At 47.5% G+C, this 20,471-nt stretch overlaps 1 protein-coding gene across 1 annotated transcript in view; it reads right to left on the reverse strand.

Moving 5' to 3' along the window:
- Nucleotides 1-7,090: 7,090 nt before the first annotated feature.
- Nucleotides 7,091-20,471, reverse strand: part of Cda4 (chitin deacetylase Cda4) — a 129,582-nt gene continuing 116,201 nt past the window's right edge. Inside the window, exons 2-4 of the mRNA XM_050182552.3 lie at nucleotides 18,974-19,183; nucleotides 14,845-15,181; nucleotides 7,091-10,378 (exon numbers count right to left, since the gene is read on the reverse strand). Coding sequence (XP_050038509.2) covers nucleotides 9,478-10,378; nucleotides 14,845-15,181; nucleotides 18,974-19,183 — 1,448 coding nt within the window. The 3' untranslated portion in view covers nucleotides 7,091-9,477. The remainder of the gene's footprint in view (nucleotides 10,379-14,844; nucleotides 15,182-18,973; nucleotides 19,184-20,471) is intronic.

Below are 20,471 nucleotides of genomic sequence, written 5' to 3' on the forward strand. Positions count from 1 at the left end.
TACAAGACATATACAGTTGTACTTCTAGTGGCTTGACAATCAAATTTTATTGAGGGCTTCATTATGTGCTCATGTATGTGCTCATTGAAATGCGTGTTTTAGGACTTTGAGAACACAAACTTACTTGTGGTAGGAAAGATAGCTGCTTCCTAGCTGTAGTCTAGTGTCGCACAATGGGTACCCGCAAAGCCACGCTGTAACGCTTCGGAAGCGGTACGCCAATATAAAATATGATGCAGCATACTCGTAGGAGGCCACTAGCGTCCTAGCTAGCACTGCAGCAGATGTGCTTAAAAGTACTTGAAGACGTTCAGCAATCGTGACAGCCGACGCAACCTTTCGAAAGAGCGAGAGAGTTCGCAAGTGCCTGTCGTCTGCGAGAAAAGTCTCGCGTTTGCAGCGAGCAGGCGTCGTAGCAGACGACACTTGTAGCATTCCTCTCAAGGGCGCAACGCTTTGTCACAATACAACATTTTTATTTCCAGAAATACATGATGAGTATTTTTATTTAAGTACTTGCACGGTTGTTTTGCTGTTGAAAAAATGAATAAATAATTATTCTTTGGCGTTAAATTGGGAACAGAATCGCACAAGTATGCATACCCTGGTGTGTCCTGGTGACAAACCATAGTAAACCATGCTTCCATCTCAAATTCATACAAAGTTTATGCAGCGTGTTGTACATTATATAACATACTGCAGAAATAGAATTAGATTTTACGCGATAATATTTGAGTATAGCTTTGTTTACTGCGCCAGAAACAAACGCCACTAGTCTAAAGACCGAAGTCAATCCGAAGCCTGTACTTCCCATCATTCCCATGTAGGTTGAGGCAACGCGCATGAGAACCCCCGTAGACACTAGCGCCACATTTCCCTCTAGGGTATTTTTAGAAACTCTATGCTTTGTCCAGCGTTTTAGTTGAACTTCTCATAGCCATATTGGTTTTTCTTGTACTGTGCTTCTTGCAGTCCGCACGTTTTGTGTGCAACGGCAGAATGGTTTCAGTGGTTCTGGAACAGATTTTTGATAGTGGCGCTCGAGGTTGTGAAGTTGTCCCCATTCATGCATTGCTTTTGCTCTGTCTGCTGGTGGAGGTCTGTTTTAATAAGGGCTGTGTGGTGTTGATCGAAGGCGGGAATCAGACTCCAGCCGTCCCGATGTAAAAGCCGTTTATTCAACGTATACAGTCATATATATAATGAAGAACAGAAGCGCTCCCTGGGGAATAAAGAACTGAAATGAATAATGAAACTAAATACAACATACTCCCTCCCTTATTTTTAGTGATTAATTGTTAGTAAGTATTAGTAAGGAAAACCCCAAGGCATGCACACTGTACTTATATACATATATTTACAAACTATGTACACAACGTCAGACCGCCAACTAGTCGGTCTGATAGTCTTGGAGCCAGGCCAGCGGCCGGCGCTCTCGGGTCGGCCGCTTTGGACGTCGCACTGGCGATGATGACGGCGGGCTCGTAGACTGCTGCTGCAGTATGCCAGAAGACAGTGCCTGCGTACTGGGAGAAGGAGGCTGTAGCACGGTAGGCTGCAACACATCAGGGAACCGCGGCTGCGGCGTGGCGGACTGCAGCGCATCAGGAGACTGCTGCTGCGGCGTGGCAGGTTGGCCTGGTTCCTAGATGCTCCTCTCCGGAACCCTGGAAAGCTTGGAGGCATACCACGTACGGCCGTCTCCAAGTTGGAAAGAGGCTGGTCCCCTCCTCTTGATCACCTCAGTCGGTGCAGAAAAGGCGCAGTCTCCCTTGAAACGAACGGACGGTTTTTTCATGTGGACAAAATCGCCTACGGCTATCTTTGTCTTCTTGGCGGCTCTCCTTTTGTCCGTGTAGTGCTTGCTGCTCTGCTGCTGACGCCGAACCCTTTGACGAAGTCGCGCCAACTCCTTGGCTGGGTCTTCCGCAAATGCTGGTGCTGAGAACCCCACGACATCCAGCCTAGTTCGGGGCATTCTACCATGCAGCAGAACTGCTGGGGCGACCCCGGTGGTGGCGTGCGGAGTACAGCGGTAAATGGCAAGGTATTCTGTGACAGCTTGCCGGAGTGGTCGTCTTTCGAGGAGTGAGACTTGAATGAACTTTTTCGATGTGCGATTGAAACGTTCTATTTGCCCATTGGCTTGGGGGTAGTATACTGAAGAATGTGAAAGACTGATGCCTCTGTTTTGCAGGAAAGTTATGAACTCACTGGAAGTGAACTGAGGTCGATTGTCACAAACTATCTCTTCTGGGTAGCCTTCACGGGCAAAAACACTTGTTAAAAAGTCTTTCACGGTGCTCGTGGACACTTCGCTGCAAAAATACACCTCTGGCCATTTAGAATGGTAGTCAACAAGCGTTACAGCAAATCTGCTGTTGTAAGCTGCGTGCTCCAAAGGACCAACAATATCTAGGCCAAGCTTCTGCCGCGGTCGCTCAGGCCATTCAACAGGTTGCAACGGTGCTGGTGATGTTTTGGCAGACTTATCTGCTTCCAGGCAGATATGGCAGTTTTTTACTACCGTTTCCACTTGCTTATCCATTCTTTGCCACCAGAACCGCTCACGCAGTCGCGCCTTCGTGCGCGTGATACCCGGATGTGTCTCGTGCGTGATGCCGATGATCTGAGCCGTGAGGGAGGACGGAACAACGAGGCGCTCTCCACGCAGTAGCAGGTTATCGACAACAGAAAGTTCTTCCCGAATGGCGTAGAATGGTTTCGCCTCTTCTGGTATGGACTTCTTTGGCGGCCAGGAACTCAGCACGAATGACTTGACGGTTTCCAGGCAACTGTCGTCGAGGGCGGCCTGTCTGAACTCCTCCTTTGTCACGCAGGCTGGCTCAATGAACGAGACAATTTCTTCCTCATTAGCAATCTCTGCCTCCGAGGTAGGTGCTGGTAGCCGAGAAAGTGCATCTGCCAGAGTGTTTGTGGACCCCTTGCGGTATTCAACAGTGAAATTGTAACAAAGCAGTCGTGCACTCCAGCGTGCAATTCGGAGTGGGCGTCTTCCATGTCCTTGTGACGACAGCAAGGACACCAGTGCCTGGTCGTCTGTTCGAATTGTGAAATGTCGACCCCAAAGGTACGTGTGCCATCACTCACATGCCCAACTGCATGCAAGAGCTTCTTGTGCACCGACTGGATATTTCCTCTCCGCAGGCGACAGTGTACGAGATGCGAAAGCGACGGTGCGGAGCTCGTGGCCACTTAGTTGCTGCAGGACTGCTCCCAGCCCACAGTCGGACGCGTCGGTCGACGCAATGACTGGCAATGACGGATCGAACATCTAGAGGACTGTACTCGACGAAAGCATTTCCTTGACCCTCCTGAAACTGCTGTCTGCTGCGGCAGACCAGATGAATGGCACATTTTTTGCGTAGAATACTACTTGGAGTAGTATTCTACGAGACCCAGGAACGAACGAAGGGTGGCAACATCAGCGGGCACTGGTGTGTTAACTACGGAGTCTACCTTCTCTGGAAGTGGCTAGATACCAAGTGCAGTGACCTTGTGCCCTAGAAACGCAAGTTCTGGAACGTCGAAAAGGCATTTGCTGTTCAGTTTCAGACCCGCGTTCTTTATCTTTTGCAGCATGGTCTTCAAGTTTGAAAGATGTTCTTCTGCGGTCTTGCCAAAAATGACATCATCAATGTAGAACAACACGTGAGGGCAGCGGTCAAGGATTGTCGCTATCATCTGAAATGCCGCTGGGGCAGAAACCAACCCAAAGCAAACTCTTTTAAAACGGAAAAGGCCGTCATGAGTGATGAAAGCTGTCAGATCCCTGCTGTCAGGGTGCAAGAGAACCTGATGGTAAGTGGAAGCCAAGTCAAGTTTAGAGAAGTGTGTAGCGCCTACCAAAGCGTGAAGCAGCTCCTCTGTGTGGGGCAACGGGAAACTGTCTGGAACAATAGCTTTGTTCGGCTCTCGAAGGCCTACACATATCCTGATGCCAGGCACGTACCCAAGGGGGGGCCTGCCCCCCCCCCCCCCAGTAATTAAGACGCATACAACCCGCTCCCCGCCCACGCCACCACTTCTCACACACATTCCTAAAGCGCCGCCAAATCAATGTTGAAACTCGACAGCTATGCTGCGGTCAACATTTTGCTGCCTTTTTCACTCCTTTTGGATGGCGGTAGTTATCGGCATCTCCTGGGGTGTGAATGTCAGTTTCCTCATCGATTCGGTGCCCACGCGAATAACTCGAGATGCATTCAGTTGTCACCGTGTTTTCGACGGTCACGCGCGTCGCTGTTGCTTTGTTCGTTCAACCTTCTTTGTTTAGACTCATCCAGGGACCAGGAAAGGGATTCGGTTCGTAGTCAGCTGGTGTGTATGTACGTGGAACGAGTTGCGGCCAGAGAAAACGCCAATTAAGTTTAACTTTTCCTTTGGCTTCATTACTTCCTCGAGTGCCGGCTCGCCGCGACGCTGACAGATTATCGGAACCATATACCCGCGATGTTGGTTAGATAAGGCGGAAAATAAAATAATGCGAGACAGCGTCCATCATCAAACCCTGCAATAACCGTTAAACCCATAAGCAACATGAATGTCATTCGTTACCTCGTCTGGTTTTTGCTTAATTGTAGAGCAGTTTTCGTGCAAAATTGCCAACTGGAAACAAGAGTCGCAAGCAGTTGAGAAATTAAGCGATTTACTAAGGAATACATTGTCGGCAACCGAGGCAACAGCCAAACAGGAAGAAAAAGCGAAAATGAACAAATTTGCCGTTGTTTATCAAAATATTTATAGATCAACATCGTTTTATTTAAAAAGGAAGTAGAAGAAACGCCGCCAGAGGTGGAGAACAATTCCGTGTTTTTTTAATGACGCTTCTACAGTTATCAGTCGAGCCGCCTGACGTAGCACTTGTCTGCTGTGCTTAAGTGTCTTCTTAAGCTCCCGGTGGTGGGCGTAGTACGTCTAGAATCACAGCATCCTGCACTCTACGTGGTTGTACGGGAGTGGCAGCCACGCATCGTAACGTAACTTCCCAAATAACAATACGAGTCGGTTGCGGCACTTGGTAGAGTATAAGCAAGGGATTCAAAAGAACTGTGATGGTTCTGCAAGTATGTATTTCTATATAATTCTTCCAGACCTAATTAAAGAAATGATACTATAGTCGGATAGAAATTAAGTCTGCAGTGAAGCCCAGCCCACGCCCTCATAACCGCCAGCCACTGTTCCTCCGGGAGGCTGCAAATAATTTGTACTTCAAACTTTTCCTGTTACCCAATTAAATAAGCTGGTAACCACAAAAATAACATTATTAAGGCGTAATTTTATACCTTTTGCCTCGCCTATTATAGTACAATGTCCAAAGCCTAATTCTTTATTGAAGTGAAATAACATACTTGCTTTGCTGCAACTATTTATTGTCAAGTTTTACTTGAGTTGGCAGTGAAGTTTAAGATTAAAACGAGGTTCAGCAGTGAAATGAACGGCACCGCAGACTTTTGAAGAGTGATATGTCCAGACTCCATACACTTTGTCCATGTCTGTTGCACACCTCATTGCTTCCGTCGATGAAAAAACTCTTCAAAAACAGCAGACGCTCCGGAGGTATGAAGTACGACGCCATTTTGAAAAGGCCGCATGACGACGATTTTGTTTGCTTCTGTGATTGGCTAGCGAAGTAGCACAACTCCGCGTGGTTTGTGTGTCTTGCTCGCCAACTGCTGTTTTTTTTTGAAGTTGTTTTCTACTAATCTTTATTTTACACTTTGGCTTCTTTATTTGTTCTTGGTAGTGTTCTTCCTATGCTTCTTTCCTGTGCGAGTCCATTTGACGTAGTTCCTTATTTGCCAAGTAAAGGAGAGGTGTATCGCACAGGCGTGCCTCTAAAATACACTTTATTTCATTTGTCTTTTGTGGGTTTAGGTGTTTTTATAGCGAATGGTGTGCGTTATTCACATTTTTACTCGTAAAGTACCCCCCTCCCCTCATTTGCATAGAGTTACGTTGCATACGTGCTGAAAGGTCTCGATAACGTTATACGGTCACGCGAAATCTTTTATTGGCAAATAAATCCGTACTTCCCTGCAGCTTCGAGTAGCCAGTGACACAGCGATCGGCGGGCAGCCATCTTCTATTCCTTTCGGAGCGGCCGGGGCAGTGCCCGGCTATTCAGAAAAAAACTTTCAATTTTATTCGGCATACTTATGCGTCTTTAACTTGTACACCTCACTTTGACGTGGTGAGTTCTCGCGGTATTGTGACGTCGCATGACAGACTGGCAAAGTGGGTGCAGCCCGAAGAAGTTTGACCGGTAGCAATTGGCCAAACAACGCCTTTTTCGCTAATGGCGAGAAAGGCGTCGAATCAGAAATTATTTTTGTTTTTCCGTTTAATCATGCATAGTCAGCGTGCCCACACATATTATATGGGGCGTTTTCGTGGTTTTCGTGACATCGTGTGACAGACAGGCGCATGGGTAGTGGCTTCAAAATTTTTTGACCAATCGTGGAGGGTTGATTGCAGAATTGGAAGAGAAAAGTTTGGAATAGCTTTATGTTATAGCGCCCTTGCTTGTTTACGGTTATATGTTGTCAATCTCGTATGGTGCAACAGTGAGCGAAAAGGGGGGAAAACATAACGGTACTTACGTTGAAGCTTTTTCTTTCACATTTTAATGCGAGAGCATTAAATGCCCCATTACGCGAAAATCTGTCGTATTCGGCGGCGTGACCGAATAATGGTACCAAAAATTGCCGATGGCGCAACGTGTAAAGCCACGTAAAAATATGCTCGGATCGGTGTCAAATTTCTCAGGGAGGTTCTTGTGAACAAAGTAAATTAATGCCTTTGAAAAGATAATTTGGTAAATTTCGGCCTGAAGGGGAATGGAGCCCGAGCCTCCGGGTTGCGAGGCGAGCACGCTTCCTCGACACCACAGCGGCTCCGCGGTTCTGGCTTACTAAAGGTGTGCCTACTGAGTGCGTAATTGCAGACGTCACGCGGCAGCCATCTGGCTGACCGAACGTGTGGCCAATTGCGTGCGTCGTTGGGCATGTGATGGCGCAGCCAATGCGAAGGAGGTGGCGCTATAGTGTGGGATATATTGTGCCGAAAGTAAAGACACGAAATTTATTCGAATGACAAAAAAGATGTACACAAATGAAGCTCGTCATGCCCTCAGCGGTTGTTGCGGTGATGTTTCATTTATCATTTGAGAAACGTGAAGACCCTCGATAAGGCATTTCTGAAAAAAGAAAGAAGGCAGTAATCCAGGAACTTGAAGCAAAAAGAAAAAAAATACATTTCATATAACAAGTAACTGCAAGTTCACCAGCTGTGCGGGAATGCCGCAAGGTTTATGAACTCCTATTGAAAAGTAAAAATGGTCTTTCATTCGACAGTAGCACGAAGTTGCAGAGGAAGCCTATGCGAGTTTCTTTGTAGGGTGGTGCTACTCTCAGCTGGATTAAAGTTTTTTTCTTTCAAGTTCTGAGTTGTGTTTCGAGCACTGTGAAAGGTTCATGTAGATGTTGGTAAAATTGAAATTTCACAGTACAGCTCAACCTGTTAGGCGGTATGCGTGGTGCAACGGTGGCTCGATAGGCACAGAGAATAGGACATATTTGAGAAAACGTTCTGTTCTCGATCGGTAACATGTCAACACAGAGCTTTGTACACAGCACTGACGCACACATGAAAGGTAATGTATTGATGAATAGTGAGCATTATGAAAACTTAAAAAGAACAAGAACTATGCATGTGGACATGAGCAAAATGCGCACATATTCTCAAACAGGATAAATTATGATTATGGGTCTACAAAACGAAGTACACGAGCAACAACAAAGCAACAAAGTGTGTACCGCGTATACAGCGAGCGAACGAGAACGGGCGGCGCATTCCCTGGTCTCCTGTCCTGAAGGCGAGGCAGAACTTCCACAGTCAATTTGTCCCCATGCCAGCGAAAGTTCTGATGTGGCTGGGCCACTGAAACTTGAAACCGCGCATTTAGCACGCTTGATATGTCTGTTTGTGGGCAGTTATTTGTGACAAGGACGACAAAACTATTGTACTTTAGCACAATATTAGCTGATATAGATTTCGGGATAATACACTTTCTTCCCCAAGTTCTGGCATGGCCTTCTCCAGTGCCGCGTACAATCTTCGCCTTAAAGAAACCGTATCTCTGTGTGACGCCTAGTGGTTCGTGTTATCGAGAATCTGCAGCAAATTGTTGGCATTGAGTGCAGCTCATGCCGTGCATTGCTGTTTTGCACAAACACAGCGTGCTAAAGTGCGTCTTGCGCCCTGCGGAATGACACTGGGGCCACGGATTGGAACGCTAAGTAGACAGTCACTGAAAGAGTGCCCATCGTAATAGTAAGCGGTGCGGTACTTAAGAGCACTTCGGCGGCTCGTATTCTTGTTTACGCGGCGCAGTTCGGTACGCTCGCTTGCACATCCGCAACGAGCTAGTGCTTGGCAGCAGAGAGAAACGTTGAAGTTTGTTTCTGGCATCGTTACATATGTTGGTGCTTAAATTTTTTACTGCTTTGTGCGTGTTTAGCAGAGAGGCGTATCGGACGACGATGGCATTTGCTGCGAATTTGTGTTCTTATTATACCGGACATGCTTTCGCTCTGATCTCAGGATACCACATATCCGGGTGAGGTTTGATAGTAACCATGACACTCGGTGTGTTTCTCGGCGCTTAGTATTTCAAGTGTATCTCGCATTGCGACTAACGGGCTGTTAAGTGAACTCAAGCCATGGGCTCTTGTGCATCGACGTGATATTAACTACCTATCTGATAAGCAATTGTATTCAGTCGCACATAGCAGCTAGATGCCAGTGTTGTCCTTAGATTGTCAATGAAATTAAAATCCAACATCGAACATCCATTCATTGCCGCATGAGCGCGGTTGGGACGAACTTTGACGGTGTCTGCCCGCGTGTCGTTAAGAGAACAAAGGATGTGAGCGGCGTTTCACTCTTAAAGGGGCACTGAAGCAAACAAGCCATAAATCGGGCTAGACTGGTAATTGACTCCTTTAAAATGCCCTCACTATTTGTTCAGTGCAAAAGGGTAGGTAACCTTAGAACTGGATAATTCTCAACTGGATGCCAAATTTTTTTCACAGTCTCTTTCTTGGCCAAAGAGGGGCCTCGATGACTTCAAGATGTGGCAATCCACTCCTTTTATACGGTTATTTATTTACTTTTCTGTAATGATGTAATAAAGCTGTAATGCGAATTTTTTTTAATTGCGGATTTAGTGAGCTTTCTTGTAGCTACCAAAAGTTAAGCAGCTATCCAAACACTGTCACAATTTGTGATGACACATGGAGCTTGCTTTTTCTTCCATTTCACAGCTTCGCTCTTGGCGAAAGCGGCCCAACTCTGTGAGAGCATCGATCTACAGCTTCGAGTTCCTCCGGTGTCAGGAGCTCGCACACTCGCGGAGTGTCCTCGGTGGCCTGTGGCGCGCACGCGACAAGCCAACTAGGCTGCTGCGCTGGTGACGTTGTAGTCTTCATCGCTGCCGGAGCCTTCGACGGCCGACTGCCGGTTCTGCTCGGCCACTTCGTCCATGATCATCTTGCCGACCTGCTGGCCGCCGTAGTTGCCGATCCACGGGTAACGCGCGGGGCACGCGGTGCACGTTTCCATGTAGCGCAGCTCGCCGTACGAGTGCTCATCCGCGAAGGGCAGCGCGCACGTAGTCGGCAGGTTACAGGCCGGCTCACGCTTGGCGCAAGCCCACGCCTCGAAGTCGCGCAACTCGGCGACGCGCCTCGGCGAGCGCATCCACAGCAGGGCCTGCTGCATGGTGACGAACCAGGCATTGTCGTAGTTCTTGAGTATGTGGTCCACGAACCGGTGCAGCGCCTTGGTCTTAATCTTGTCGGTGAACCAGTTGACGCGGAAATAGAGTCCCAGCGGGGCGCGGTTGGTGCGGTAATGGCGCAGGAAGTTCTCGAGCAGGAACTCGAACACGGTGTCCTCGTCATCTGGAAATACGCACTGGTCGGCGAGCGCGCACTGACCGCCGGTGCCTTCCTCGCTGTGCAGCGTATTCAGCGGCACCTCCCACACGCCCGGGTACGAGTGCGTAGGGCAGCCCTTGTTGACGCAGTGGTGCGGGATGCGGTGGTCGAGCGTGTATGGCCACAGCGGCGTCTTGCTGGGTGGCGCGGCGAACGATGAGTCGTATGCGAAGGCGAAGTCGTAGATCATGTTGAGCATGGTGTTGCCGCCTGGCTTCAGGTAGGGGGCACGCATGCCCAGTACGGTCTCCTTGGAGACGTTGCCGAAGCGGGACAAGATCTCGCGCATGCCCACTATTTCTTCGGTCCAGTTCTCGTACTTGGCCCTGGACCACCAGCTCTCGGGGCCGCGGTGCCTGCACAACGAGGAAACGTGTATTAACGCATCTCGCTGACTGTGCAGCATTTCCCCAACATGATGTAGCACGACACGTGCAAATGCCGATTGTACGATCGAACAACTTTGTTGCTATGAATGGCTGGCAAGTGAGGGTGACATCACATCGAACAAGGTGGTTCTCAACTGAGCTAGTTGGACTGGGTACGAGATCGCCCAGGTTATAGACACAAGCATACCGCAGATTTCAATTGCATCTGTAGTACGCGCACTTCCATCTCTTCATTGCTCATTTTCTTCCGATTCCCCAGTGCAGGTCAGATTAAGCTACAGCTCAGGCTGGCCTCCCAACCTTTTTGCAAATCTCTTTCGCTTCTGGATTCCGCATAAGTGCATCAAGATCACCAATAAGTATTTATTTGTTATCTCAGTAATGTGCCTTATTGTTTCCCTCAGCATTTCCAATTTGTCTGGTGTATTCTTGATAAACATGACAGAAGGATGTTACGCCTTAACAATACATTATCAAGCGTGATGTGCTGCTGTACATTTAAGCTGGAAAGAAAATAACGCGATGCCGGGAAGACGAGAAAGGGCGGATGTGCTGTCCGAATATTTGAAATTATCAGAGGTTGGCACGCCTCTTTGCAGCGACAGTTTTGTTGAATGATTATCGCGCATTCAGGGTTTTTCCCTCTCTTTGACAGGAGCAAGTTCACACGGGCTGTCTGTTGTGGATTTGAACTGTTATTTGCAAAGTGGTTTATAAAAGAGGCATTTTGGTTGACACAACAGCGGATCTGAACTGTCACTAACGTTGATGGGCTCTTTGGATGCAGGTTCCAGTATTGAGAACTTCTCGAAAAGACAATATGAAAAATGAGAGTGGCTTGTTGGGCTAGTTGGTAGATGGTTATACTAGGAGAATGCCAGCAAACTTGAAAGTAGAAAAAACCTAGCAGCAGACATAGGCAAAGTGACAGGAAGGTGGCTGGACTAACAACTGAACTTCATTCATGAAAACGACGTCCCCAAGTTGTTAGTCCAGCCACCTTCCTGTCGCTTTGTCTATGTCTGCTTCTCGATTTCTTCTACTTTAAAGTTTGCGGGAATTCTCCTAGTATAATATAATATGAATTCTCCTAGTATAATATGAAACATGACAGAGAGCTCCATACTGCACCCTCACTTCCATATTTTGAAGTATAAACGAAATGTTAACTTCACCTCAAAGGTCGCAACATGGAGATTCATTTCATTAGGCGGGAAATAAAGAGCATAAAGGAAAATAAACTAAATTAAATATATAGGAGGTGGAGATGGCCCCCGATACTTCTGGCCTGTAAGAATATACCAACCACATGAGTACACCCTAATGCTTGTTTATCAACTAAGATGCTACAATTTTTCAATGTCGTACATCTAGACCATGTCAATCGTGTAAAAGCATTTGTACCTCAGTGCTCGTCTTGTGGTTTTCTGTGCGATCATTTTTTGCTCGCGCTATCAATTTGTTAACATTCAAGCGAACGTAGAAAAATGGAGTATACAATGAAGTCCACAGGAGAGATATAGCTCACATATAAGAAAGCAGTCCACTCAACCACATGCACTAACGCACACATGAAAACAACTTCACTGACATTCTTCGTGCAAATGCTTGAATACATCGTTTTGTAACAGTAAAATCAACATGAAATCATGACATTATGCGGCATCGCACCTGGGCTTGACGTGGGCCCCTCTATCGCAAAACGATTTCGGTTCGTTTGTTTCGACACCGAACTGCTCTGCACTCATTCCCGAAAGGAGCGCCCTGCTGCATGTTTCTCACAACCCTTGCACAACCTTTCCTTTCGATAGGGGCTAGAAATTAACGCACTGCAAAAATAAGCAGGGCTCGGCGCAATGGTCCCACGGACGCCTGCATTTCACGGCTCAGTGAACGCAGTGGGCGCGTCCGTGTATGGCATGCGCTCGAGCCTTGATCTGCTTGCCGTGTGGGCGATCTCGCTAGGCGCAGGAACGCGCAGCGCGGATAAATTCCCGTGATTCGAATGGACAAATCATGAGCCATTCCACTCTGCGAAGGCGGAGAAGCTACTTAATGCGCAGGCGCGTTGCTCCTCGGGAGTTCGGACTATACGCGGCCTCCCTAATTCGACGACAGAAGGGAAATTCCAAAGGGAGAATGGCAACTTGTCTCTCTGGTTTCTTACAGCGAAGCTGTTAAGGGCTAGTTTCCCCAGGATCGTGTCCGTGTGTAGACGCAAAACTCCCCATATGGGATCGGCCCACGTATACGTGCGCCGATCCCGAAGACAGTGCAATGCCGGGCCGACCCGCAGCGGAGGTGCAGTTCGCAATTAAAGTGCCCATGTCAAAGCTTCGCTGGTCATCCTCCTTCACAGAGTGGAAGGGTACTAAGTTTTATATAGATTCGCATGGACGACGGGAGCGCCGCCCCGAGGAGCCGGAGGAAACTAGACACACGTGACATTTCTACACCACCGTCACCACGGGAGAGCGGAAGGAAAGGAAACTATATACCCAAGCGCTTGGAACGCCGACAAAAAGAGTGCGGTGCGAACGTAGGCATGGCCGACGCGGGTCGCACAGCGGCAAATCTTTGAGAAACATTTATTATCTACCTAGGAGTCTACCGACCTTGAAAATGGTGCCTATTGACAACTAATCTAATGAAAATGCATATCCGACGGACACCGACGAGCCAGCTGAGGAAGAAGACGACGACATACGCGTAAGCAATGCCACGAGCGCGTTTGCGTGGGACCTGAGTATTTGTTGACGTAGAAGAAAAATGCACGGATCCCTAGCCATAAACAGCTTCACTGTAAAAAAAAAGTATACTCGTATTTATATATTACAGCACGCCGAGGAGCGAACGCGCGAACACACGCAAAGAGACTCGAGCGGCCAGCCGCGCGGAAATCTTGCGTGTATTTGCGGGCAAGTCTCACGCTCAGAAAAACACTTTTATGCAGCACGTATTGAGCATCAGAAAGCTGTATCGAGAGTTTTTCATGTTACTCTACAATTTTCTCATTGACACTTTTAATGTATTTATGATATTTGAGAAGTTGATTATTTAATGAAGACTATCGAATTAGGCGGAATGAAACAAAAATCCGAATATCTCCAAGCGACGGCAAACAACATTGCTTTTCCAGCTACGTGGAATTTGCATATCTTTAACGTTTGGCTCCAGTTACGTGGGACACCCTGTATAGGGCCTCCGAGTTTTTTGACATGCATCTTCTCTTTCTCGTCGTGCTGATATCGCGTCGGCCGCACAGGCCTCCTTATGATCGTAGCCTCAGTGCACGCTGCTGCCTTCTGGCGCGACATTTGCCGGTGAACTGGCGGCCTCCCGCAGCTCTCGCCGCTTCCCTGTGAGATCACCGAAGGCAGTTGCGGCGATGTCGAGCGCACATGAACCCGCTGTGCAGCTGACTCGTTTTAGACGTTCTTAAATAGTGATCAACGATACAATAGTGAACTCAAATCAATATAAGTTAGGGTGAACTGAAATTACTATGTGGCTTTTATTTATTTTAACATAACCATTTGTGCTAGCAAGCAGACTTTCGAGCTAGAAAAAAAAAAATCTGCACATACTCCATAAAGTAAGAACGCGCCGCATACGGGAAAAAGGATGCGAACAATTAACACGTGTGTTAGCCGAGTATTGTGGTGAGATGCCTGCAGGCTCAATGGCTGCCGTCTGTGGACCTTCGTGCCGGCTGTAACGACACCACTAAGTAAAATACGGCAGAAATAGACCGGGTGCCTCGAAAGCCGCAAGACATAGCACGAGATTTATTAACGAACGGCGACCATTGCCGTGAACATTGCCTGAAACATTGCCGTAAAGATTACCGTAAACATTGCGGTGATCGGGAATCTTTTCTTACCGGCGTTGAGGAAAGTGTACGCAGACATATGATGTAATTAGTGTCCCTCTTGTTTTAACTAATGCCTCTTTTTTTCCCCCGAGGTTGCCCTTAGGAGTAACAAAATGTCTCTTTTTCTTAAGCGAGAAGAAAGGGGGTTAACCGAGTGGCCCGATTTTTATTAGTCATCTCATAAGTGTTTGTTGGCTTCTTACGATATCTTTTTCTTCTTCTCATTCAATAAAGTGAATGCGTCAATCAATTCCCCTTTAAGTGGTGCGCTTCACGGCCATTCACTTGAGACATTTACAAACTGAGTAGCGAGACGTCTATAAACCTGTAAGGAAGTTGATATTTCTAACCGTTCTGACGGTAATGTTCGTAGCCATTTACTAGAGATGTCTCAACAAGCTAGAAACGCAACTGTTTGCGGACACTATTACAAATGTTAGCTAAATGTCATACGGCGCTCGCAAACTCGCTTCGCGATGGCGTCGCTCCTTTTATTGCATATATAGTCGAAGTCATCAGCGGCTCAGAGTGTGCGCGCTCGAGCGTATAATGCACTCACGTGACTCCCAGTGAGGCAAACTCGTGGCCGTCGGCAAACATCCTCTGCACGTTGAAGTAGCTGGTGTACTCGTGCGACAGGAAGAAGGTTGCGCGTATGGGGCACCCGTTGGGGTTCTTGCGGTGCTCCTTGTGCAGCAGGGCCCGGTATTGCGGGAAGTTCATGTTGTTGAGGGCGCCGTCAAAGGACATGAGCACCATCTGGGGCACGTCCTTGGGCTCCAGGTCTCCAGGGATGCGCGTTCCGTCGGCGCTGCAGAAGCACTCGGGCAGCACGCATGTCGACGGATCGCACTTGGGCGCAGTGTCCGGGTCGTGCTTCGGCCGCTCCGTGGTTGCTGGAAAAGAAGCGTGGCATCTGTGGCACACCAGACTTTCTCGTTCTGCATGTTAGCTGTTTTCTTCGGACTTTTGTTGGTTCGTTAAAGTGTCTCTTATTAGCTGCGAAGCATTGGCATTTTGGCCATGAGAAGCCAAGAGAAAAGCATTGCAGAAAAAAGAAAGGAAAGGAGAGACGAAAATAAAGGGGGAAGAAAGCAACGGCACGAAATGAAAATAACCCCGAAAAAAAAAAACACAGAGTGATTGCAAAAGAAATGAAAAAAAAAGTAATTACATGCAATCTGCAGTGCGTTTTCGTAGCTCTGAAGTTGTACTAGGGTTCGTATTTCGTCACGATTTGTTTCACTGCCCATTATTTTCGTCCTGTTCGTCGTTGGCTTAGACGTTGCCGAGCTATATTTACCGCCATGATCGGTTACTCGGCGCGAGAAGAAAAGGATAATGAAAAATGAAATGGCTCGTTGCGAAATACGGCCTCAGCACGCAGTCGTGGTCGTGAAGAAGTTGCCGTGAAGGAACGAAAAAAAAGAAAAAGATTTTGTTTACTTATCGTGTTTTCATACCACTAAGAAAAGGGGCACATTCCGAAGGGAACATAAAGTTGCACATGTTAAACACAATTATAAATACGACAATGTGCACAGCTGTATAAAAATAATATCTGGAACAAAACAATCCAGTAATGGATAGCAATAACAGTTTATCGAGGGATCAAGCGGTGTAGGCATAGGTGTAGACATTGCAGGATATACCTGTCGAAGTACGCGGATACTCGGCTGTTCCTAACTTTGAATTATGACACAACACGGCCGTCAGCGTACACGTGACATGATTTAGCGGCTGCTTATAACCGAATCACTATTCACGGTGCACAAAAGAGCACCAGTGCTATACTCTTGCACAATGCCGACAACACTTTGCCTATATTGGGTTTGTGGGCCGTACGGGCTCTGCTACAAGGCTCATTGAGTTAGCTGAGGTGTTCTGACGTACACATAGCCTGTTCGCTGCATAACATTGCTTACAGACGCAAACTTGGTTCAGCGCAAAACGATAGGCAGAATATATTTTGGCATGTTCCCATGCTTGCGCCATGGACGCGTCGTTGCCTACTACAATGTAATAGTAGTGACGTGAAGAGGCTTCAACTGCTTTAACTGCAGGAGCTAGAACTTTTGTTCAGTGTTGCGTCATTCCTGATTCTCTCAGAGCGAGTTTCGCGAAAAGTGAAGCGCGTCATCTTGCGATATCTTACGTACTGGCGTAGTAATCAAGCGCCTTCATCTAGCACGGCCAAAGTGGCCTCGTAATTATAGAATATTCGTCCACACGATCGGGTCAGCTTGTGGCAGCCGCCGCTGCTCGTCGTATCATCCTTCAGAAACGCGAGTGCTGTCGCCTGCGTGGCTTTAACCGAGTGACGCGAATCTTACGAAGACGCTGCAGTTCGCGAGTGTCAAGAGCCCCCTTGTGTGCGCTTGCTGCACTTCACTGTCACAATCAGTGCGAAATACGAACGAACGATCGGCGCTTCCTGCAGCGGAGCCTGCGCGGCCCACAAACTATACGCGCTCGCCCGCGCTACAGTGTAGTAGAATATTTTCTGGTACACTGTACTCTTCCCCATGGTGGTCGAAACGCAATATGTGCACAGGGTTGTCAGCACTATGCAAGAGGTCCATTGTTTTGCCTGCAACACATGCTGCCACGTTTCAGCAAGTATTCTTGCTTTGGTGAGCAACACGGATACTCGAACACAGAACACACTTTCTGGAACACACGTTGTCTTCGAATCGTTCACGTTCTTATACAAAGAGCGAAGCGATGTTAAGGGTCCTGAAAGCCTTACAACACAAACCGCCTATATGATAACGCCGCAGTGACAGGAAATTATGTTTAATTTTTTAAAATATAAGAGCCTGCAGCGATGGAATTTTCGTTTGGAGGGAGTATCGGTTTACCGAATGCGAAGACGCATAATTTGCAGAGTTGCACTGATTAAAGGAATGCCGCAAATGGAATGTGGAACAAAAACCTCGTCGTTTCGAATGCGATGTTCTGACCGCTGCTATTCCTCCCGACGTCCTCGGACCGTGGCGCACGACGCCGACCGTGCCGAAGGCGGTGTACACGCGAAGCGTCCGCGAGAGAGAACACGCCGCCCAAGTTTTAATTGGAAGCCCAGCCGACAATTCTGGTCCCGTAAGTCACTAGTATTAGATTTAATTCCCTAAATACGGCTCCTCTAGTATTTCACTGGGTGCACATCTCGGTTAGCAGAGTGCTTTCCACGGCATAAAGGTCACCGCAGCTTTCTTTGCATCTCCTCTTCTGCAATCTTTGGTTTTGCAGGTTCTAACTTGAATAATATCTTTAGCCCCAGCGGATGAAGACAGCAGGGAGATGTTGACAATACACTGCGTAAAGTTCAACAGTTTATTCCCAGAAGAAACCGCCTTTATACACCACACACAGTAGCGCCACACCTGATCAATACATCAAACCGAGCTTTCCAAAAAGGCCGTTTCTTCGTCTGACAGGTCGATAGACCTGTTACAGAGCTTACACGCTTTGGCGACTCTGACTGATAGCGCGTGCCTCTATAATTTCGCGCATGTCTTATCTCTGTGCTTGACCAGAACCACACAATCACCATTCATGACAGTGAACAGACAGATGACCGTCATGGTAATTTTTCACATTTAAAATATGCTCATATAAGCGCTCATTGAGACACCGTCCTGTTTTTCCTATGTACTTCTTACCAGGTTCAGAAAATTTGCAGGTTCATATAATTTGCTGGTTCATTGAAGAAAAATAGATATTTACGTGCTTTTTACTCCTAGTTGTGTGGATTCAAGGCAGTCAGCAGTCATATTCTGATACCAAGGTGCGGAACATTTATGGGTATTCCGACTAACAAGACTGCACATCGAGACAAAGAGCCAGCGGCAGGCATTCGGGCCGTGTAGATGTTGAATATATCAATGATACTATGCTTTACCTTTGTGTGTTTAGCCGCCACGTTCAAAATAAATAAATAAATAAATAAATAAATAAATAAATACGTAGAAAGATCACAAGTAAGAGAGAAAGGAACGAATAACAAGATTATCATCCGTTATCCTGCTCTATTTACTGTGGTGTAGGCGGAGGCAAGGGCAAAATAAAGAAAAAAAGGAAAAAAAGAAAGAACTGCGCGCAAGAAAGTGCATTGCACGGAGATGCTTATGTCAATTTCGAAAAACGCAGAAGTGCCCTAAACCCTGGTAAGTTGTGAGTTGACGTGACGGGGCGCCTTCTCGGTCGACTGTCTAAATGGTCTAATACAACGAGGAGTGGCCGTCTCTGTACATGAAATCGAAAACAGCGGCCTAATATTCTCACGACTGCAGACAGTTTAGGTAGCGATATCAGTCATTCTATTGAGAGCTGAAGAACCTTTCACGAAGGTCACGCCCAGCAACACTGTAAGTTTGAGAGTTGCCAGGCGTAGGGCCATAGCCATGGACGACGTACCGGTGTAAAAACACCCTTGCTCGTAAAATAAAAAGGAGTAAGATAGAGGGAGCTAATTACTAAGGGCCGAAATGTTATTGATTGCTATAAAAACACTCGCATAATAAATTGATTATGAGCAGGCTGGAAATGCATTTTAAAACGACGTTCTGGATGCGCTATACTGACTGTATAGGGAGGGCTTAGAACAGCATTGTGCAGCACGAGGTCCTCAGCACGAGGTCCGCCGGGAGCAGGTGAGAACACAATATAGGAAAGCATTTACTCACTGCTTTCAACTGGTCCGCAGGTAAGCTCCTTGTTCTTAAATGTGCAGAACTTCTTGACATCGTCGAAGTAGAGCGAGGGCGGGCAGGCCTGGCTGAAGGGCGTGCCGCCCGAGCAGATGTAGAAGCGACGGCAGGTGTCGGGGTTGGCGAACATCCCGTCGGGGAACGGGCACTCGAAGTCCTCGGTGTCACGGCGCACGCGTCCCGCTCCTGCGACGACGACCAGACACACTGTGAGCATGCAGGCACGCCTTCTAATTAAGCGCGCATCCCTCGCGAATGTTTCAGTCACGTTTGGGGAAGTCACCGAGTTCCTCTGCTGTCGTCTCCGCTTTATGGACTTGGTGACCTGACCACGTTATATCTGGTTTCATAGAGTGTACAGGCCGGTTACGGTACCTACGGCGTATACCTAAGGCGTATACGCGGATCCACACAGTGTTTCCGTGTTTGTTTACTTTTCTGCGGAACAGTTCATGCATGCCGATTCTCTTTTCTGCTTTTGATATATGAAGACAACAATAAACTGAATTGAATTGAACTGACAGCTAGCTGCAAACGCTACAGGTTTCAGCATCCGACAGGTGCACACGCGTGTACGCCTGCCGCAGGACGGCATTTTCAGGTTACGAACGGCGTGCCATCCAGCGTGCGGCCAATGCATTGCCCATAAGGATTATTGCCTGCAGATGTTTGCTGATTCATCGTGACACGTGCATCCCGAGGAGAGAGCGCAAGCAGTTACGTTCGCAGTTTCTCAACAATAACGTCATGGCTCGCGAATGTATTTGCGCATAAATGCGAATAATAACTCCAGAGCTCCTGGTGTTCACATGTATCAAGGTCATTTTGTAACACCAGGCAAACGCACTTCATCGGAATCGCTGTCACATGAGCCAGTAACAGCTGAAGAAACGTGCCAACTAGAGCTGAAGCTGGGACTGCAAACCCTGGATATGCTTGCTTGCTTGCTTTAATAGCTCTTTGCTTTCTTACTTTCTGTCTTCTCAGAGCATATGCAGGGAGTTAGGTGGGGCGGATTCACTTTCCGAAAGAGATTGCCGAAAGACAAGGCGTCCTTGTTTCGTTTCTGCAGTGTCACGTTCAATTACAGATAGCAATGATATTCTCTTGCACATTCCTGGTTTTTATGACCTATGCACAGAAAGTCATTGTGATATATGCATAATGCACAAAGTACGTGGAACGCTTTAGCAGTGTTTCATAGCGCTGTCGCTACACGCGTGTATACTGCATGGCAAGCGCAGTTGGAACATTGTGCCGGCAGATACAACAATCGCTGTAGGACATTACTAGCAATGGACAATATTATATAATAGCCCAAGGCAGCGAACGCTCGCGTTTAGAAGGTACGCCTGCTAGGCTAGGCTTGCTGCGCGGAAAGATGCGGAAAAATATAGCAGACCATGCAGCTCACAACACAGATATGTATGGTGAGATTGACGGGGCGGCACTTCAGTTCCACCGTCCCCGTGTT

This window comes from Dermacentor andersoni, chromosome 4 (genome assembly GCF_023375885.2).
Source record: "Dermacentor andersoni chromosome 4, qqDerAnde1_hic_scaffold, whole genome shotgun sequence".
Classification (NCBI taxonomy): Eukaryota; Metazoa; Arthropoda; class Arachnida; order Ixodida; family Ixodidae; genus Dermacentor; species Dermacentor andersoni.